This window comes from Chroicocephalus ridibundus, chromosome 12, assembly GCF_963924245.1.
Source record: "Chroicocephalus ridibundus chromosome 12, bChrRid1.1, whole genome shotgun sequence".
Classification (NCBI taxonomy): domain Eukaryota; kingdom Metazoa; phylum Chordata; class Aves; order Charadriiformes; family Laridae; genus Chroicocephalus; species Chroicocephalus ridibundus.
Genome location: NC_086295.1, coordinates 2006465 through 2029410, shown reverse-complemented (window position 1 = coordinate 2029410; position 22946 = coordinate 2006465). Strand labels below are relative to the sequence as shown.

The 22946-nt window shown below is 45.6% G+C and overlaps 1 protein-coding gene across 1 annotated transcript in view; it reads right to left on the bottom strand.

Moving 5' to 3' along the window:
• CDH4 (cadherin 4) overlaps positions 1-22946 on the bottom strand; it is a 452914-nt gene that overhangs the window by 158805 nt on the left and 271163 nt on the right. Inside the window, exons 3-4 of the mRNA XM_063350195.1 lie at positions 17043-17266; positions 1775-1951 (exon numbers count right to left, since the gene is read on the bottom strand). Of these exons, the coding sequence (XP_063206265.1) occupies positions 1775-1951; positions 17043-17266 (401 nt within the window). The remainder of the gene's footprint in view (positions 1-1774; positions 1952-17042; positions 17267-22946) is intronic.

Sequence of the window (22946 nt, the reverse complement as noted above, 5' to 3'; positions counted from 1 at the left end):
TGTACCATCTTCCCTGCCATTATGATACTTTCTGTACGTCAGGTGCAAAGGAAAGCAGCCCTTTGTAAGCCATTTCTTTCTTTCCACCCCATTTTTTACTTCATTTTCAGTGTTTCCTCTAGCGTCTGTATTTAAAAGGTGCAATGGAATAGATCGCTGAAAATCCGGGAGCTCTTTTTCCATCAGCTAGGTTATCTTTCCAAGGTTACTGGTAGTTTCAGTGATGAATATCAATTCTTCTGTACCTATACAAAATTTATTATTTGTCACTTTCATTAATACTGGAGTTTTGCATCCTTGAGTCCTTCCGTTTCATCTCCAGACTGTAGGGGGAAAAAGTGCCACCGAGATTTCAGTCCTTATAAATCCCCAAATTTGCCATGGTAAGCTGGTGCCAAGCTGCCCTCTCGCTGTCTAGTCAAAGCTCAAAAGAAATCAGCAGGGAGTGGGATGGGGCGTAAGTTCATTTTGCAAGCACTCTGCTTACTTTTCACAGGAAATCAAGAATTAATCTAAATTATTAATCTGATTTAGGAAGATATTTTTGACACAACAGGTTATTCTCCTCTTCAGACATTTCTTCGGCTTAGTAGGACAACACATTAATGGGTCACTCCGCACCCAGCACTGCTGACCACACACAGACTCCTTGGCTTCCTGCCCTGTTTTTCCAGGACAGACGTAAAAACATTTGCCACCTGCTCCTTTTTTATTCCCTAATTGCACAAAGAAAGCACACCAACAATCCAGGTTTACCCAATACTTGGTGAGTTGGGAACATGCACCTTCAGTCATTGCGTGAGTCGTTGCAAAGTTCACCTGAACTTCTAAAGGACTCATCAAGCTCCTTCCTTCCTCCCAGACACGGGCTGTGCAGACGAGTGTCAGCTAATCAGTGTGAGACAGGTAATGAGGACAACTCATTTGAATCCAGGCACTGTTTCAAGACGACTCGGTGAACTTCCTGAGAAGGGATGCCAATGAGACACCACTGGTGCTCAAAATAACTTCTAAAATTTTATAATTGTCGCCATTTTCTTCCAAGGGAAGAGTTGAAAAAGTCTGCCAGGGAATTCTTTTTTTTGCAGCTAATCTTTCTACCGCTCCAAAAACTGAAACCAGCAGCCGCAAGAGCAACGACAACGTGTGTTTGTATTTTGCTAACGCTTATCGACAGCATTAATGTATCAACCAAATGTGTCTGTCAAAGGCCCCTTTTCCCTTCTTTTTCTCTTCCTGTCATCCAGTAATCATTGCAGAAAACCACATGGGTAAACCTGATCTTGTAAGGAAAGAAACTAGCAACACAGAGAGGATGAGGGATCCATCTGCAGCGGCGGCAGGCAGCCAACCTCCTCCAGCCCCGCCGCGCATCTGCACTCCGGCTCCGCGAAGGCAGGGAAGGACGCTCACCCCCTCGTCGCTGGGTGTCACCAAGCCCAGCTTTACACCTGCAGCCGTTTTCTGGATGAGAGCGTGGGCAAAGTGCCATCTTGGCAGCAATGCCAGCGTCTCTTGAGGGACTGGCTGGAAGGAGGCGATTAGGCTGCCGTTCAGCTGGAGGAGGGAAATCTGGGGCAAGACGCTTTGGAAAAGACGCGTTTCGGCAGTGTGTAAAAGGCAACTTTTCTTGCATGAGGGAGGAGGAGCAGAGAGCCTGTGCTTCGAGCCAGACCTCCTGTGCCATGAGCCTGGACCACACCTACCGCTTCACTAGACCCACGGCAAGATTACCATCATCATTATTATTATTTCTATTTCTTTTTTAACTTACTCGGACCAGCTGCTGCGGGAAGGGTCCTCTGGAGTTTTCGGGCACGTTGATGGGCGGGATGACCCAGTCTCGCTTTTGCCGCCGCAGGCCGTTGGCGCTCTGATGCTGGCGCCACGGGAGCAGCGTGTCGCTTTGCTGCTGCGCCAGTTCCCCGGGCACCGTCTTCCTTCCTTTTGGCTGTTTTGGAAACAAGAAAGCACAACCAGTTAGTTTCTTCCTCGCTTCTTAGGACCTCCCCCAACAGCAGCGCTTCCCTGCACGCAAATGGTCACGTGTAACTGTGAAAATAATTGTTATTAACATGATATATTTCTGTATCACAAAGACACAATATGTTTTGCGGGCAACTCCGCTGCCACTTTGTTTCCACAAATATACGGAGCCGTCACTCTCAAATCAAGATGCCTCCCAGAATATATCGTCTTCATTACACCAGCTGCAGGGAGCTTTAGCGGCACATGGGGGTAAAGAAGTTTCTGCAAATTTCTTGTAAATGCAACCTACCAGAACACAAAAGAAAGGAAACAATTCCTTTACAGCCCATGTCATGGGTCCAGTTTTATGGTCGGAAGTTACCTGGCTCCTTGGCATTCCCAGGGTTACGGTAACCTGCGGTCTGTGCTTCTGCAGATGCATCCTGCCAAGCCAAACAAACCACGACCAGCGGGAGAGTCAGCTCCTCGGCTGCAAAGGGGAGTTAGTTCAACTTCTTAGTGCTTCACGAGGAATGACCTTTTTATAAGAGCTGGGTTTTGAACACAAATCCCAAACACGCATCTCCCCACACAGCCTGGGAAGTGTAACACATCCCGGGCAGCAAACAACTTGCAGTATTTGGGGCACTTTTGAACCCTTCTTTGTGACTTTTTTTTTTGTTTTAAACTACGGATTCTGCCCATGACAAACTTTGGTTTTGGTCACATTAAAGTGCTGGAGCATTAAAATGGAAATGGTGGAACCACGGTTTGGAGTTGGCGAGTTGTGTTCACCATTAGAAAATTTCTCTTTACACAATGATGAATCAATGAAATGTAGATTTGGAGAGGCTCCTCAGAGGTTACCCCGTCCCAATACTTTGTGGCCTTCTAGGATTCCAGGCATGACTTCTGGAAAGTCTGCAGAAAAAGATAACTAACAAAGATAAGCTTTTTTTACCGTATGGTGACCTGGTCTTCCACCAGAAAATGTTTAAACTTTCATAAATCAGAAAGGCTGTAAGCCACATTCTCTTCATTTGAGGTCAGATCCAGTGGGAATACTATTCTCTGAATTTTACCATTTTCAGCTACGTCCCCAAAACCAAGAACAATGTAGGAAAACCCAGCAAAGTATTTTTTGAGCCTTCTGCAATTTTAAGCCACTCTCACTTTTAGTCTTACTCCAAATGTACAAACGCAAACATCCTACAAAAATTTGCTAGCAGTTATCTGTAGGCACTGATTTCAGTGGGGATCATCACTCCGGGCTTTATAGTTTGATGTAAATCTGTCTATTAGCACATTTCAATTCCTGATCTGGAAGCGCAACGAAGCTGGCAGTCGCATCAAAACTATACAGCCCATGAAAACTAAACACTCCATGGAACTGAGCTGTGGCTCCAAAGCCGTGTGGACCTTCTGGATGCTGGTGCAGCTTGATCGTGGCTCCGATCTGTGCTCCCTGCGGAGCGCAGACATCCACTGGGTGCAACGGTTGGAAGCGTTTGTGCAAAAACGCAGCTATTTCTACTGCAAACCTCAAAAATGAGCCAGCTCCAGAGCTGAATTTTTGTAGAACAGATAAAAGGGTCTTTTTCAGTCACACACGTAGCCACGTTTCCCAAACCCCCTCTCACACTAACTCATGCCACCGAGGTGGCTGCTGGTTTGTGTTTGCCTGGACGTTGTTTTATACACCTTCAACAAGCACCGCCACCGAGGTGCTGCAAGATCGCACCATCGCTCTTCAATATTTCCATGTTGTTCTAAAAATTCTCAAGAGTGTAACGAACAGAAACAGCGTCGCGATGCGGCAGCGGAAGACTTTTCTCAGGATATTCAGGATATTGGTAGGTGCTGTTGAACTCCTCTTTCCTACGGGATGCAATGTGCTATATCCCATAGTTTTAATCTGAAAAGGATTTTATCACCAGAAAGGTGTCTTTTCTGAACACTGATGAAAACAATGTTATCTAAAGAAGATGCCCAGAAACGAATGTCAACATGAAACAGGACTCCTAGACACGAGCTACAGAAAAGTGCCTATACCCACTTTTTTTTTTTAATTGGCTTGTGATTCCCAAATGGGGATCCTTTGAGAGCAGGTATTTGGATCATTTTATATAATTGGCAAGTGAGCATGGGGACAGATTATGAAAGGATGGTCAAATAATTTGTGCTCTGCTGAGTTTACACAGTGGAATGAGTCTGAACTAAAGACAGACTTGAGAATTAACACGAATCCCAGAGCTCCGTGTATACTGAAATAATTAGTGTCAGCTCAGCAAGGCAGTACCAGCCTTTTTAGTCTTTATGAAATATTTGCTGGCAGGTGACTAGACAGTGACTAGCTTGCTTGTCACTCTTGATGATGTTTTCCTACATTAGAATAAATCATCAACATGACTGTGAATTTGGTATGTAGAATTTCAAAAGCGTCTTGCAACAACAAATTTTTTTTTTGAACAACAGCTCTTTTTTATCTTCATTTGTTGACGATGCATTCTCATGACCTTAATTTCTCTGGTGTTGTTTAAATACGTTGTACATGTTTTCTGCTGTTTAAAAGCTGTGAGACAAATGCAGTAACAAAGTCTGGTGGGTACAAATGCCAGAACTATTCAGATCTCCAACTGAAACATCCGAGAACATCTCTGGAATAGCAGCAACGACTAACCGCCAGCCCCAGAAAACTCTCCGGTACTTTCGGGTTTGCAAGGATCTGAAGTCCAGCTCAAAAGCAGAATGTGACACCAAACTAAATTAATTCTAAAATACAGTTTCCAATTCTGTTTTTGCTTAATAACAGTTTTCACTGAGATAACAACTGCTCCTTCTCTCGCGGCCTTACTGGCCATATGCTTTCCAGAATCTCAGGCAGAGATTTTTGAAAGATAAAATATTCCTCTACCTTTTGTAGTGTCATCAGAACACAACCTGCCTGCAGTCCTTCTCACAATCAAATCGAGCATCTCTAATGCTACTGCTTTAGGGTGGTTTCCCTCCCGTCGCTTTTGTGAGGTGCCATCACCCTCCTACATATGGCAAAAGGATGACGGGCGTCCGCAGCAAAGCAGAGAGGCCAGTGCATGAGACACATGCCCACTGGAAAATTAAATCCACTCTCCATTCTGAAAACTACATGGTGACATTTATAATTCGTTACAAGGGGATCAAACACCAAGCATGGAACGTGTGAGCCTGGTCTCTGGCAACAGACAGACAATTAAACGAGGATATAAAATAATCAGATAATTTAGCGATTATGCCTGTCCGTTACTTTAGGACATTGATAAGCTAGAGAAATACAGCTGAACCAAAACAGACGAAAACCAGGACAACCGTCAAGTTCAAGGAGAAAAATGGATTACAAAGTGTGGGATGAAGAAAAACAACAGGAGAAAAGACCATACCGGGATGTAAATTTGCAATGAATTTGGATCCAGTATGATCTAATGCCTTAGTGTTCATACCAGAGCGGAATTTTTTAGAGCTTGCTAATGAAGCGATGCAAAGCGTGCCGTGCTAGCTGTGTTATTTAAAGCCTACATTCCGCAAACCTGGGGTCAACGCTTTGCTCTGAGTTGTCCAGTGTCTCTTCCAACGGGCTTGTGGCCCAAAACTGCAACACAGGCGTGCACAACGCCAACGTGGGCAAATCATAACGCAGCCACTGCACCTTCTGAAGAGAAAATGCTTTCTTCTCTGAAAAGTACAAATACAGTATTTGCTGGGAGGATAAAGGAAACTCTCTGAGTTTTATCAGGGAGTCACACTGATGAGCTGAGGATTAACTGCACTCCTGTGCGGCAGAATCTACCCTACGATTCCCCTTGCCACTCTTTTGGGGGGGGTTTGGGGCTATCAGTTAAAGTCAATTAAAAACATGCTGAAGTCAACTGGAAACCTTTCGCTGAGGTGACAGGTCAAGCTTTCAGAAAGGCTGAGGGAGGCCCAGCCTATAAGGACTGCGCAAAGATCTTTCTTCTCAAAGGCTCTCCCCAGAAGGTGTCCAGCTTTCTTGAAGTCCATGTCAGCCACTTCACTGGCATCTTACAGGGGTCATTATCAGTCTAGCATTGCCTTTAATGATGGTGAGCGCCACACCTGCACTGGGGAGAGGACACGCAGGTAAACCCCCAGGGACTGTCAGACTGTGAAACCAAACAGAATCAGGAAACCTTACCCCAAGCTGGTGAGGCTGCGTGGTGCTCTGGCGAACTCCACTTACACCGCGGCGCTGAGAGCTCAGGGCGATCCCTTGTCTGCCTTTAGCGCTGGCAATGAAAGACAAGGCAGAACGGCCACGTAGCCAGTGGCTATCTATGAGCTCCGGCCACTGCTGGTCTGTGGCTTGTCAGCCTTGGAGAGACTCGGACTGAACAACCCTGACTCACACAAGAGCACGAAAATAATTCACTGAGAGAACAGGACACGTGGGACCCCTATAGCCCCCCAAGCCCCATCTCTGCTCGTGAAGAGAAGGCTGCGAGCCACTGACTTTTCACTAGTCCACAAATAAAACCAGTGAGTGTGAAGAAATACCAGCTTTCACCTTCCACTACACTTAGCAGTCGCCAGTCACGCCAGCTGGCACGTCCCCCCCCCAGCCAACCTGCCTTTGATATCCGTCAGCCCCTGGCTACAGAGACATCTGGAAGTTATTATCCAGCAGAGCGTATCACAAACCCATTTACATAATATAATATCATATTTTGTGTTCCTGCTTAGCTGAACATTTTGGATCACTCTAATGTTTGGGTAAATAAGCCACCATTCTCTGCATATAAATAGCAGCGTGTCTTAGGAGATTATTAATTTTATAGAGTTTGACCCGCAAAACAAAATGCTCTAGATTCTGCACTAAAATATATTATCCTTGCACTCGGAATAAAAGCTACCTCTGATCGGAGGAGAGGTAATAAGGCTTTTATTTCCCAAGTATCGAAATTATTTAGGATTTAACCTGTGCTTTATTTATATGCCAGGCTTATGATTTTTACAGGATCTTTACCACTTTGCACTAGACATTTTTGAGAAAAGAAATAATACTTGGCTTGCTTTGTTTCTAGTGTTGCTCCTAGGGCTTAACCGAACCAACGTGGTTTTAATATCTTTTTATCAATACGAGGGGATACAAAGCCACGTTTAGTCCATTGCTCAAACATATTTCCTTCACCTCCTATATCAATACACGTTTCGAAAATTGGTACCATTTTCTACCAAGGAAAAAAAAAATCTATTTAAAAATATTTAATCTGAAGCATTTTTGCTTGTTTCCATGGTAGCTGCGGAAAGGACAGGAGAAAATGATATTTACCAAACAGAAAATAAGACAATGAAAATATAGCTTAGTTCTTTAACAAAGGGAACATGAGCGCGCTGCAAAATAAACATTTGCATGAATTCTGTTCTAAGGAGACAACATTTTGCTGACATCGGGGACGGCAGCGGCGGACGAATGAGCCCCTTTTTTCCCAAAATGCACCATTTCCCCAGTTTTTGATCTTTTAGCAGAAAAGAGATATTTCATTTTGTGTTCTCATACAGTATAATGAAAGGGTTGCAGAACAAAAGGCAAATTTATTTATTTTAGGGTAATTGATTCTTTTCTATTTAGGTCATTGCTGAATTCGCCAAAGTTGGAGACAGCAAAAAAATAGTTTTAAAAAGATCAGACTATTTATTTTAGACTTTCTTATGTTACAGTCAATCTACGTGGAGGTATTCCTTAGGAACCGCTCAGGTAAGGAATCCATAATTGGTTTTTCTCCTTACCCACCTCCCAGAAATCTGTTCCGACTATCTGTATTAGCTCTATTTACTCATAGTTGTAAGCTGTGGTAAATTTAATCAAAGATAGCTTCGTGTCACGTCCCATTACCATCACGGCATAAGTTGCTATTCATGAATGATTTGTGTCAAAGTGCTCTGAAAACCAGTGTTTTAGCAGCAAGATGTTCCAATGCGCGCAGTTCTTCAGCAGGGGCATTAAATTAATGTGTTTGCAGAGAAGCCACTAATTGACAATGAGACGTGATTTTGGCAGTAGACTTCCACTTTAAAGATAATGAACAGTGTTCAGATACAGAGAAGAACCCCCTCTGCTCCTAAAACTATATTAATAATTTCTGGGATAAACAGGAGTGGAGGGAACCAATCCCGACAGGAGATTTCAAGTGCCAAATCAAGCTGTTTGATCATCACGACTTACAAAAGCAAACAGTGGAATCTCAGCGTTTGTGACCTTTATCAAATCTGGCTACATACAGTCAGGAATGTTATGTTTGGTTAGGAACTCATTAAACAAAATTACCTCTCCATTTATAGAAACCATACAATTACAGTATAAAACATTTTAATTAAATCAGCTAGTTAAGCAAAAATTCATTACTTTTTTTTTTTATCAGCTAGCAGTGGGGCTGCATAGAGCAGATCACATTAGAGTCAATTAGTAAGAAAAATTGTCAGATTTGGCAAGTACGTGAGCTTCCAGAGCACATCAGCTGACAGGGAAGAAAAAGTTTGACTAAAATCTAGCGGAGTTACTGCCCCCGGAGGAGGAGAATGAGCCACGTGAAATGCGCGCACACGCGCCGGCCGTGCCAAATGCCCCTCTCTCCCAAGGGGTCGGTGTCAACGCTGAGCAACCGCCTCTATCTCCACCGGTCCTTGGCAGGTGAAAATTGAGGCGTGCACGCAGATTTCAGGTTGTTAGGTACCCGGCTGGCTCTGCAGACTTCGGAAAATTTTATCCAATAGAACTAATAAAACGCGATCGGTGTGACTGAGGCATCAGAATGTTCCTTAGCGCTGTAGGGCTGCAAAGCAAGAAAAAAGCTGAAGGAGAATAACAGGTAAAAGCAGGAAATTTCTAAATAGGGAGAACATAACGCTCTGGTTTGCAAGTCAGGCAGAAGATCCTTCTTCACAAAAGACGCCGCAGGGCCATAGTGGGCAACTGTAAGGAAATGCAAAGTTACATCTGGACTCCAGAGAGAAGAGCCCCACCAGCTCTCAGCAAAACCCACGAGGCTGCCACAGAAGACTCTTATTTAAAACAACAAATACGGGTTATTCTCTCTGATGAGAAAACCCAGCACGGTTAGGGCCCGGAGAGGGACCTCGCAGACACAGACTGCAGCTACCACGCAAGCTCGCGCCTTGAGCCAGAACATGGCTTTTCAGGTGGCTGCTCACCGGGTGACCCCTGCTGCGATGGAAGAAGATCCAAGTACAATTTAATTGAAATTCACCCACACCTGAAGTCCCCCCATCTTCTGTTTACCTACACGTTTTGTAAATTATCACTGTTTTAAGTTGAAATCTGGTAAGTCACCAGAGCACTCCAATGTGCTCTGCGTTTGTACTAGCGGAACAAGGACACCTGCAGGCAACGCACGCTCACGTTCGTTACTGAGCAGACATGAAACGCGAAAGGTGTCTCTAAGGTGAGGGACATTTGCGCTGGGGTGGAGAGGCAGAGCTGTGCTGGAACCTCTGCGGTGCCACACCGCACTGATGATTAGAGGTATCTCCTGTTCTGCGCACTGCTTTCAAGAGTTCAAATGGTGCTCTTCCTCTTCCATTCTCTGGAAGAATCACATACCAAAGCAGGTACATAAGAAATCCATCTGCCTTTGGTGGAATCTTTTATGGTTCCCGCAGGTTTCAAGCACCTGAGATACTCTTCTTGCCATTGTCAGGCTCTGAATATTACAAGAGCTTTCAATGAACCGAAGAAGATGACATCATCCACAAAGCACAGCTCTCAATGTACTTTTCTTTCTCGTTTTAAGGCTTGAACACCTCATCCCAACATGAAAAGTTCTGATGAGGCTGTTTCTTGTAAAGCTCCCCACATCAACTTGACCTTTTCACATTCCCTTTGTAAGATCTAATCTCGCAGCGCTTCTTAGGTAGGATTGTTTAAGAAACATCTAAATTACTGTTGTACTCTACCTTCTAGTGTTTACAAAAAGACACTTCTATCTTCAAGTTAATGTCATTCTCATAATTGGAAGAAGCCATACACAATGGCTTCAGAACTACAAGTACTTCTCAAGAGCGTGGCTATTAAATTACGGAATACTACATACTTGTTACCTGTTCAGATACCTATAGGACAGGAATAAAGGGGGTAGATCTTGTCTACGCTATCAACTAAAAACTGCTACTGCAGCTTGATATAAGCTCTCTCATTCTGCACGTATCTTGTTGAGAAAAATGTATGAAATATCTGGGCTTGCAAGCTGAGTTCTTCTACCCAGATGAAACTTCTAACAAATAATTTGAAAAACTGTTCCAAAATACATTTCCTTTGGCTTCTAGAACTCAGCCTACTGCAATTGTTCTTCATCGCAGACAGAAGCAGGAGCAAATCTACCCCTTAACAAGCCTATGAAAAATTCTAATCTCATTTTATTTTTCTAAAGCCATGAGGTTCAGAAGATACATGAATTAAAATAATCATAATGAATTAAATGTAACAATACTCCTTCTCTCCATAATGTTTGCAAGTAAAAAGATCACAAGAGATTTAAGAGATCACAAGCACCACTGCTACTTTAGCACAAAGCGAAGTAATTCATTCTGGTACTTCTCCCCAGCGCTAGCGTGCGAGTTTGCCCTTTCAAGTCATCCTTTGGTTATTTCAAGAGGCTCTTGAGAAAAGGCTGTTCGTCTTTTATTCCCCAATTTTATTTTATTCTGGAGTGCACCTAAGCAAATGCTTAAATTCCGACATGCGAACACGTTCAATTTCTCTCCATTTGCATGATGAAATGCCAGTGTTCAAATGCTCTGCTGGTCGGAGAGCGTGGACTGGTGGGGCCAGGATCTGGCCTTGGAGCTCGGGAGGAACCGCAGCCCTTCTCCACCCTGAGCGTGGAACCCCCACGCTGTCTCAGCTCGCCGGGGCCAAGAAAAGACAGGTGGGCACTCACAGCCCCTGAGAAATGTTTGGTTTCATGGATGCACCCGCATGAAGCAATTTTTGCCTTTAGTCAAACTCATGTTTACGCACAACTGTCAAAGGATTACCACAGCAATGAAGGTTTTTTTAGGAGATTCAGTCCAAAATATTTTTTGGAAGCGGCAGTCAGACTTCAGGAGTTAACAACAAAGAACACGAAACCGGAGGTCAAAGGCTTTGATCTGGCAAGGGCAAGGCACACCTCACAGGCCGGCAGTACCAGCAGTCCCAGGGTTTTGTTTTATCAGAAAAAACTTATGTCCACACAGGCAGTTCAATCCTTAGGACTTCTTTTTGTTTGAAGGAAGACAGATCTGCAGTGAATTTCACTTACGGATGATCTTTCTAGTAGGGCTTTGAGCCTGACCCTTGGTAAGATGCTGACTATTTAAGAACTAAATGCAGCAAGTGCAGCGCTCGGAAACTTCCCATAGTGGGCTGATTTTCCAAGGCAATGAGCACCTGTGTGTCACGTTTTATCTTGGTTTCAGAGCCAGGCAATGTCACTCAACACACCTGAAAATCAGGCCAAGTAAATTCACACGTTTTCACAAACAGCACTTCCATCTCGTGCGATGATTAAATGCTAGATGTTCAAATTCACTTCAGCATGAGGTCAGACACGGTCACCTCAAGCATCTTCATTAGACTTACACAATTAACATGAGCAGTCTCACTGGTAACAATTATATGATATTAATGTATTAGTCATACGCTTTCTGGTCTTTTCCACCGATCTGATTTGTTAAAAGCCCAAACAGTGTCTCACGAGTTACCTAAAGAGAACAGAAATCCCCATATTCACCCTCAATGACTGCGGTCAGTCAAGGCCTCGTTTCACCGATGAGGATACAGAAATATAAATGATGCCGACTGCTGTTTTACTGGACTTAGTTACTGCCTTGGATCCCCCACAGAGGCAGTCAAACAGGACAGCCCCAGCAGAACGACCCAGTACTTCAGATGTACGTAAATACGGCCAGAAAAAGGCAGAATGACAAATACAGTCCTGGCTCTTCTGAGGTATCTAGCGTTAACCCAGTTTGATGGGGCAAACTCCATCACCCTGATGCCATATAGACAATTCGCATCCCACTGCAAGGGAAGGAAGGAAAGGGAACAAATGCGGCAGCTCTTTTTCCCGCTTCTTCCAGGCACACCCACCGGAGAGCATCAGGGAGGCCAGGAGCCCTGGCAGCACAACTCCCACTCAAACTGTCATCTTCCTCCATCACCGCTCCCAGCCCGGCGCGGAGCATCCTCGCTTGCACAATAACCCAGGTCATAAACAAGATCAGGGCTGAATAAGCCTTCCCTTGCCCGGAGACCGTTGTATTTGTGATCAGCAATAAAAGGCCATATTGGAATTTAAAATCTCAGCCAGGTAAAATGCCAGAGATGATTATTTAAAGGCTTTAAATAAAAATACGTCTGTCTGTAAGAATCAGCTTTTCACGTTCATACCAAATGGCTGTGGACTCATACCTAGGTTATGAAAGAAGCCCAAAATAAGATGAGAGATAATAAAACACAAGCTGGGCTTAAGCGAGGATTGATTTCTGACAGTCATTCTCAGCATTTTGAACACTAGCTGCACACCCATATATTTGCAAGATTTTAATTGCGCAATTCCCAGTAATTTAACATTGCAAAAATGTTCATAATTCCATGCTCAGAATTTGAGAAGCCAAGACAATGAGAAACTCAGGCTGACATAAACAGGATTCAAAGAAAACAATATTTTCTTTTCTAAAATAAGACACCGGCAGCAGATGACTGGCATCCCACATGTACTGAATGTACCGCGAATCTCCAAGCTCTTTTGCGGCAAACTCCTTTCCACGCTGTGTTTCTACGACCCTGATTTTAACTCACGAGGTGAGAACTGCAGGAAAATACACAAACTAATGAAGAAGAAAATGTGCCAGACATGCCTTAACGCGCTTAGATGCATACAAGCACTGAAAAATAAAGATCAATATGAAAGTGGGGGCCAGAACTTCAGGTGGGACAAGCCAACACAGGGAATGCGGATCAGCCAGGAGGGCAGTGTGGGAAGTGACGGACAAATGGTACGTATCCATCCGTTTACTTAAGACAACTTGAACTTCTGCAACTAAGAAACAGAGGACACTGTGAAGACTGAAGTCTTCAGCAGTGTCACTGTCCACAAATATAATCTTCATTTTTAGATTTTTGGCTAAACGGAAATCCAATTGTTGGAAATAGCAGCATGCACAGCAGACACCGCACTGCTGATTCCAGGTAAGTCAGGTCTGGCTTTACTTTGTTTTCTTCTGGAGCATTATCCCATGCAAGTTTATCTTTCATAAATGCTGACACAACCTACAAGGACTTTATATTATTTCATAAAAAAACTTCTTTTATTTTCTTTTTTTCTCTTCTTCTTTCCAAATTATACCCACAGGTCCGATTGATGCTTTCAATTGCAACTCCAGGCAGCCAGACAAGAACAGTACGAGAAACTTTATCTTAAGTATTTATTGTTATGCCAGAATATCAGTCAGTTTCCTCTGGGGTAATTCGGCGCTCCTGTGGGAAATGTGTGACCTCATTTGCATTTTCTAATTGAATTGCTATCAGGTTTCCTGCAAGACTGAACAAAAAAAGTTTCTAGAGTTACTACCACCACTTGTATTAACAAGAAAAAAGTTTACGTTCAAGTGTTTGCTGGGGAGGAGGGGAAAACATACACCTCGTATCATAAAATACATTTTTAAAATATTTACCTTCTTTGCTATCATTTCATCCTACTGGCATTAAACTTTAATGTAGTACTTTAGAATTCTTTCATTGCAGTGGTTTCCAGTGAAAATTTGCAGATTTGCCCAGGTTATTCAGTTATCTAAAGCAATTAGCACATTCATAAGGCCGACACTACGAAGGAGGGGAAACTCATTGTACTGGGTCACTCGCCAGCACAACGTCGGCTGGCAGCGGGAGACACGGCAGAGCTGTGGGAGCTGAGCCACGGGCACAGGCACCAAAACCTCCTGCTTTGCAAGGAAAGCACACACGGGGACAACTGCCCCAGCAGGAGCCATCCTGAACTTACCTGCCACCCCGAAAGCATGCTGGCCACCACCAAAGCTCGCCCAGCCCATTACGCACATTTCCAGTCATACACTGCGATAACAAAGGATCACAAAGCCAAAGGACCGTCTATTGAGGGGTTTATCCTCTGCGCCCTCCTGGGAAGTCGACCACTGCCTCCCTTCTGCAGGCAGGCAATGCGCGACGGGGTTTGCTCCCCCCAGAACGCACCGGGAGTTTGCGGCAGAGCAGGGACCTCACTTCTGGTCCCCCCCGACCTCTGCCAGCACCCCAACAATCACGACGTCTCCTATAACATTTATTCTGTGTTAACCTCCGTAAGGAACTAAACGTCTAATAATGGCCACACCAGGAGGGCTAATCATGTTGTCGTGAAGTGTTAACCCACGGATGACTGTGACCTGGATTTGGGTTTCTCCTCTCCGAGGCGACTGGGAGGAGCAGAAGCTCCCCATCCCGCGGTGGGGCTGCCCCAGCTGAGGACCATCGGTCAGGCGCCGCTACAGAAACACAGCGGACGGCGAGCAAGGCAGGAGGACTTGTTTGTGCTGTAGGTGCCAGCAAACAGACATCAGCAGGTGCAGTAAGGCAAATTTCATGCCAATTAATTTTAATGTCTGGGAACTGTTCAGCATTTTCACAAAATCAGTCACAAATTTACAAAGAAAAATGGAAATGGATGTATGCGCCAGAACAGAGAGTCGGTCTCTCTCCCTCTCTCACGTCGCCTCCTCCTTTCTCTCCCATATTTGCCGTCTCGATATCCTGAATAGAACACAACAGTCTGAAATGTCTTTAAAAAAATTATGTAGTTCTGCTTGAGTCATATTATACTATACAAATCCAAATGTGAAATCCGTTTCTAGTAAAAGCCATGAAATGTAGTATATTAGGGTCACGGCCTGGAACACATTGAACTGGATATTGTTAGGTTTATGGGGTTTTTTTAGCATAAACACTATTATTTTTTACAATAATCTTATAATCATATTTATTTCTTTAGTAAACAAAGGATTATTTTGCTGGCAAAAAGCACAAGCATTTAAATAAAACACAAGTCAGATGCCTGCAATAGGGACCCACAATAAAACTGCTTATGACCTTGTCATTAGTCTTGTTTTCCATATTTTTCCAGCCTCAAACTACACACTAATAAGGCTTTTAGAAAGGAGGGATATGAATTTTAAAAAGCTTAGTGCTCTCTGTTTTGAACCGGAGTTCAGCTTACATTAACATCAGATGAATTTCCAACCAAATATTTTACTAAAACAGAAATGTGTGCTTATTCAGATTTCTTTCGGCTACGATGAGAAGAAATTTAAAGCAGTATATACGACACCTTACTTTGTTCCTTCAATATTTAATTACTTTTAGAAGGAAGCAGTATTTCTTTGGTTAGAAAATGGCAAATACAGTTGACATAACATACAGGGCTTAATTATATCTTGCAGAAGCCAGAGCCTCGCTGAAGAGCAGCACAAGTGTATTTATACTACTCTAAGCCATGCAAAACCTCAGGGGTCAGCCCTGTGGGCAACTGCTGGATTTAAGTCTCTCCAAGCCTTTTCCTTCTTGTCTCACGCGTGGCAAAATTTCTCCCAAATGGCACAGACTCGCGTGGCGTCATTCTGACAGGACGGGGCAGAAAGTCTCCCCCTCTCCCCCTGCCCTCGCTGCCCGAGCTCTGCAGGGAAGAGGAGAGGAGAGGCTGGTCCGGCTGCTCCGACAGTTCCTGCGGAGCATCAGTGCAAACTCCGGCCACGGCCAGGTGACCTCGCCTGTCCCTGAACTAGCCATGACTGCTCCCCAGTGACACACACCTTCATCCCTGCTCTGCCGGTCTTCAAGATCCAGCAATAAATCAGGCTCTTCAACCGACTTCCTGCCAAATCCTGCTTAAATGTAACCGCCCAGCCATCACAGAGCGGGGTTTTTTGAGCAGGCCCCAGGCAGTATGTGTAACGGTGTCACTCAGTGCAGCACAGGATCTTCAGCCCAGACTAACGCTGGAAAGGAAGGAGGAGAAAATGAAAAGGTGGAGAACTGCTGCTGCCAAAGGAGCTATGGAAGAGGTGGGACAGAGGCGCTACTCAAGGAGCTGAGCGGAAGAAACGCGTTTCCATGGAGCAGCCCCCAGTTCCAATGGCACTGGGCAGCCACCGCTGGGCTCACCCGAAGCAGCGCTGCTCCGGGGCTGCTGGGCAGGGGCTGGCCCTGCTCGCCTCTCACCTGCCTCTGTGAAACCATACAGGAAAGCAAGCACCTGTACCCTCCTCTCTGAAACACCGAGTGGTGCTGGTTTTTCATTCTTCAGCTGTGGGGAGGGGAAGATGCTGGCACTGAGTGGAGGGGATGTTTGTCACTGTGGTGCCACCCCGCTGGCCTGTGCCGCGTGTGAGCAAAGGTCCCTCGCCCGGCGGCAGCAGCAGCTCCCTGTCCTTGCCGCAGCGGAAGGGAACAAGCCCAGCGCTCCCTGCTGGAAGCCCCCCCGCCCCCGGGCGCGGCAGGGCCACGCAGACGGCTCCCGGAGAGGAGAGAGTCACAGTGAAAACCAGGGAGATGCCTTAGCAGCAGCCAGTGCACAACTGTATGCTGTCACTAACGGAATCTGAACTTGACCTTGTATCTCTCCAGAAGATGGCCGACCTTGACTCTGGAGAGAGCGGGACATCCCTCCTTTGCAGGTTTTATTTCAAGTCAAGAGAGCGCATTAGCAGTGAGATGCAAACACGAAGTATGCAACCTTTAGTATACACCACAGCCAATGGTCACCTAAAAATACAAAAGTCTGAACTTAAAGAACATTTCCCTCAGTGGTGACCTCAAATCGTCTCTGTCAGAGAGGTTCAAGGATCATTTGCATGGAATTTGATGCTGCTCGTGCTATCTTCTACCCGGACACTTCTTTAGGAAGCCCAGACCAGGCAACACGAACAAGCCGCTGCCGCACGTAACTCTTACAGGTTTGGGGCACCGGCAAAAGAAGAATGAAGCATGAAAAAGCGCTTTGAAATCTTCTTACCTTGTGTCCATTGTGTTGCGGCTTCTCTGCCACCAGGAACCTGACCATCGCCTCCCGTCGGCCCAGGCTCTGGGGATCCCACGCCGTCACCCTCAGCACCGGCGGCTTCGGGGGCACCTGCAGCTGGTGGGCAGCGTACAGGGTGCCATCCGCCCTCACCTTGAAGTCGGGGCTGTTGATTTCATACCGAACTCCCTTGTTACCGGCACAGTTATTAAATTTTACTAGAACAGAGAGCAAGAGATGGAAGAAACGTGTGAGATTGGCGTGATAAGAAAAGCAATCAAATACAAGTTTCAGACATTTAATTTTCACTGATGTCTTCTATATCTCTAATAACCATCAAGGAAATGATTTAACTGTTTCTTCGACCTTTCAGGAGTGCTCTTGTGCTTTATCTCCGTTCCCCAGGGAAGACGTTGTAAGCCATTTTTAAAGTATTTGATACAGTTTCATTAGATCTCAAACACAGCTGTTCCCCATTTCTACAAGTGGATTTCTCCCTTGTCGCCATTATCTTTTAAATTCGACTGGAGTCTATTACCCACACTGTGGGTATTTTTTTGCACGAAATGTTCTCCATTTCCCTAACCCTTCAATAACCTACTTACCAGATAGCCTATTTGCACATTCTTAACTGAAATTCAAAAGCCCATAACAATTCCATTATCAGAAACATAAAACCAAAAAACTTAAACAAAGGAGAAAAATTGAACCCATTCTGCGGATCGCATCCGCTGCTGGAACCGGACCCCCCCAGCCAGAGCTGCAACCCCCCCCGGCCGATCCCCCCCCCACCGTAGAGCTACTGCAACAAGGAACCGTAAAACTTCTCTTCGCAAACCACAACTTGTCATTTAAAAGCCTACACTGTCAGATCAAAGCTCCCCAGTTGCTGATATTTTTATTTTTGGCTTTTTTTTTGGTCAAATTCTTTTACAGTCTAGTTTGAAAACTATTTTTATTGGCATTATGAAACATGTCACATACATTAGGCTGGGAAAAAAACAAACTATTAGATGACAAAATTGACAAATCTGATAGAAATTGAACCTGCAGCTAATCACACAGGAAACAAAGCGCGTCCTGCCACTCGGGTAATCCACGGGGCGGAACACACATGTGGTGAAGGAAAACATATTGTACCCGTAAAAACATCTCAAGTGAGTGAGAACGGGTAGACAGCGTTCTGGCCGGGACGGATACAGGGGATCCTACGCCGCGGCTTCCGAGCGCTCTGCAGCAGCGTGCCCAGCCTCCCCGAGGCAAGGACAACCCGCTGGTCCAAGGCCGATGCAGCTTCAGCAGGCACTCAGTTTTTGCCCCAGAAAAGCCAGCTCGGAGGAATCCTACCTAGCCTGGCTGTGGTGGGAGGAGAAGGGATGCCACGGAATCCAGGAGAGAGGAGCTCCCGGGCCAGCTTTACCCCAACCGTCCCCTTCTCCCCCGCCAGAGGTGGCTGCTTCTGCAGCGCTGCTTTGAGCTGAATCGGGGACTAATCTGGATTTAAACAAAAATATCCAAGGGATGGCACAGGAGAAAGAAAAAAGCAGGCAGGAAGCTGCTCAGCCTGTGCTGCTGCCAGAGCCCCCGGTGCCACCGCAGTGTGGAGAAACGCGGAGCAGCCGGGAGCGGGGAAAGGGAAAATCCACCTCCTCCTTCACCAAGGAGGTGATCCAAGGAGGACTGACCAAAATCCACCCCCCAGCACCAAACCTCTCAATAACCGGGTGCTGTGACCATGTCGTAACTATACAGCCCACAGAGGCTTTCCATGCTACGCATTTATTTAGGTCACATTTGTACATTTTTGTGTGTGCGTGGTGAGAACCGTCAGCTAACGCTGCACTCGTTCCTGGGCACAAACAGCAAATGTCACACATGGATTTACAGAAAAGAAGATGGATAAAGTTATCTTGTATATGAAAAAAACTGCGTAATGCTTTTAAGCAATTTCATTGTCATAGACTACATCACTAAAATCTCGTTTAATGTGGAATCCAGGGAAAACCAAAGTCCCCCCGTTTTTTTGGAAAGCAGGGGTTTGCCCATCTTTACCTTTCACTGTATCTCAGACCGCGGCAAAGGACCTCCCCGCCCCGTCTCATCTGAAATGCTTCAGTCGAGACATTCGTGCAGGTATCTCTGCCTTCTATCTCCAGAAACATAACAAATGTTTTCCCACGTAAGAGGAAGCAGCATCCCCTGCATTACTCCAAGTTTAAATGAAACTTTGGTCACAATTTTTTAAGGGCCAGGATATTACTTATTTGCTACTTTGGCCACAGTTTGAAGCTCTTGGCACCCCTTCCTCCAGCCACTGAGTGCCACAGCACAGGGCAGACGTCCAGCGGTCTGGAGGAGGAGATCTCTGTCTTACCAAGGTGAGACATCCATCCACTCAAATAAATAAAGTAGAAAGCCTACGGGATTGAGTCTTCCATGATTTCCAGAAAAGCTAGGAATCATCTCAAATTTCAAAGCTCAGATGTACAAATTGGAAGCCAAATTTAAAAAAAAATAGATGACTCTGTTGAGGCTTCAAACTTCAGCATCGCCAGAGCTGGAGCTCGGGCCCCTCTCGAGGTGCTGTGAGCCATGCAGTGCGGGGGCATCCCACCCAAACCCCACCAGTGCCGAGGGCCACCAGTCCACGCTAGCCAGCCAACGCTCCATCCTTGAGGTCAACCGGCACACAACAGCTCAGCTCCTGAAGGACAGAATGTCTTATCCCCCCAAAGGAGGTTTCACTTCGAAATGGCCTGCTGGGGACAACGCGTGGTCCGCACCGGCAGCCAAACCCTGCGGTGCCACCATCAACTGACTGTACGGGCAACCCCAGGCCAGCTCTCAGACCCATCCCAAGCCCTGCTGCTTTAACAGTAAAGACACAGCTTTTGGACTAGTCTGAAAAACAAAAATTCATGGAAGCACTGAACGAGGTTAAACGCACGCATGGTTTGGTGGCACCTACATGAACCAGCGCTGCACACCCGGAAAAACAGGGATGGCCGCAGAGACCCGTGAGGGGGCTGGTGCTGCCGGGGAGGTCCCCGCGCCCCTGGGGACCACCCTCCTGTCAGATCCCCTTCATCGCTCAGGAATTTCTGCAAATCTCCCTCGCATTCACAGCTAGAATAAATATGTGCAAAAACATCAAGTGCTTTGCTGCTAATAGGTTATTTATTTTGAGCTCCATGCCACCAGCGCCGTTGGAAACGAGGTGCATCGGTTGGTGTATTATTGCACCCCTCTGCTGTATAACGGCAATGCAGAAAGGCAGTTCCACCTCTACCTCCTGAAGTACCCACATGTCATACACAGAAAGACATTTGAAGAAGAGAGAAAGGAGTGATAATGACTGCACATTAAAAACAATTCAGAGCTTACTTTGATTTTATTGAGATTAAAAGAAAGCCCGACAGTGTACTACTAGTCTGAGGGGAAAAAACCAACCACATCCCTTCCTATACGTGTAGGTAATGATTTCAGTATTCAAAGTACTTAAACATCTGCTTAAGACACAGCGCGTGGCTCCAATATGCCGCTCCCATGTCATATGTCACTGTGTCAACTTTTATGCTCCATTATCTAAAAATGGCTACCTCTTAGACAAAGTCCCTCTGTGACTCGCTAATTACTTCCATTAGTTTAAAACAAACTTGACTAGAGACAGAGAAAATCCTGAGAGAAATTAAGTTTAATTTTTTAAACAAGCAGCGTCGCTGCTCCACATTGCTCTTCCCAGGTAGCACAGGTAGACGAATGCTCAGCAATGAATTAACACAGCCAGCTCCTCTCCGAAGAGTCCTTAGGAGCTGCAGGCACAAAAAGGCTTCAAGGACGTATGGATTCCATAATGCTTAGTCACGAGGAGGGCTGGCACCTGGCACGGCTGCCCCAACAGCAGCAAACAGGCCATGGCTCACCCGGTGGCTCTGCAGAGATTTCAGCCACGGAGGGGAGACAATTTGGAACCCCCCCAGTGCCCAAATATCAGGGCTGAGGGTGCTCAGCTGCTGCCGGGCACCGGGCAGAGCTGCTGGTCTCTGGGACCGATCGGACACGGCGTGGGAAGAGCCGCGACACGGCACCGACGAACCGCTCCCCTCTCACCACAGCCTGCAGGGCTCCGATGGGAATCCCGGCTCATCCTCCCGGCTGCCCCAGGAAAACCATTCCTTGGGAGGTCACACCACTACTAACATGCACTGTTATCTATACACATACATCATATATACAGATGTAAAATATTTTTTCCAAATATGTATATTGGTTTGGAAAAAAAAATCAAACTATTGTTTTGTTCTATAATAAATAACAGCTCAAGGAAAGGAGACGTCGACCGTATTTTCAAATTCCACCTCTTACCTCTACTCTCTGCTCTCATGGAAACAGAAATTAAAATTTCATCCAATGGCAGAAAACCTTTGCTTTTTCTTTTTTTTTCTTTTTCTCTTTTGGAAAGCTCTAAGTCTATGTAATCTGCAGTTGATGCAACTCTTGACTTTAAAATAATTTAATAAATAAACAAACAAACATTGGCTCTGTTTACTAGACTCAGATCTCTCTGTGGACACAAATCCATCTTTCTTTGACCAGTTTGAAGTCTGAAGAACACTGCATGAATTTAACATTCAAAAGCTGCAGCATCAGTAATTAGGATTTCAGATAAACAGCAGAGCCACACATCTATCATTTTTACAGGATGGCAAAAAAAGAAAACTTTTTTTAATATACTCTGGAAAAATGTTCAGTGATGCTTATCGAAAGCTTATGCTGAAAACAGCATCAAATGCCTGATGAAAAGAAAACCAAGAAGGCACCCTCATTAGCAGGCTTTTAGGTTTAACCCTTTACCCTCATCATTTTTAATTGCTTCTCTATGAAAGGAGGAACTACGACAATCCGATACCCTGAAACAGGTATTGAGTGATGGGCAGAGAAGCTGCAGGAGTCTGCAGCGAACTGCTGGGCATCTGAGAAAAAAAGTGGTATTTTTCTTCAAAAAAGACACAGGGTGAAAAAAATTTCAACAAGTTTTGCATTGTTCCCTTTTATTATTTAGCTTGTTAAGCTAGCTGGACAGAGTCAAACGATCAAGCGAGGATCTTGAAAGATGTACGAATACGCTGCACTTCCTTGCCCCCCAGATGTCTGAGAAATAGATTGAATTTAATAGGACTATAAATGGTATAAACCAAAGAATTCACTTTAAGCCTTATCCTTCTGGATTCCCCTTTAGCTTCTCCTGGTCCATTAAAAAGTGCCCCCTCTGGCAAGCTGCAGCGGGCTGGGAGAGCAGGAGGGATAACGCTTATTTATTAGGATATACCCCTCGGCGGGACATCAGCCTGCAGTTCAGGACACGGGTCCCTTCAGGACGCTGCTTTTCACCAGGGTTTTGAGGATTATCGCTGCGAAGATGCTTCTTTCCCGATGAACTTCAAAGCAGCAAACACACAGAGCATTTACAGCAGGACCCCTCTGCTTTTGAGCTGTGTCTCTGGAAGAGCTCCCTCCGCACCCGGCGCGACGGCGATAACCTCAGCCGCCACATGCCCCCCTCGCACCACCTCCACGGCACCGGGAAGATGAGGATGGCTTAACCGGAACCTTTGGGAATTTCACATGTTCAGGTAACCTGCAGAGTCCCGAGCATGTACAGAAATGTCCCTTTTGTGTGATCTTTGGCAAATCACTTGTATTCCTGCCCTGGCACTTCTGGCCCAGCACTCCTGTGTGCCTGCACTCATCCATCTTCCCCGGATCCCGCAGGGGCTGGCAGTCCTGGCCAGCATTCCCGGCTGGCGTTCCCCTGCCTGACACTTCATCAGAAACGAAAAAACCCAGTTCCCTAGTGGATCGGAGCCTGTCGTCTAAGAACAGGCGTGAAACCATTCA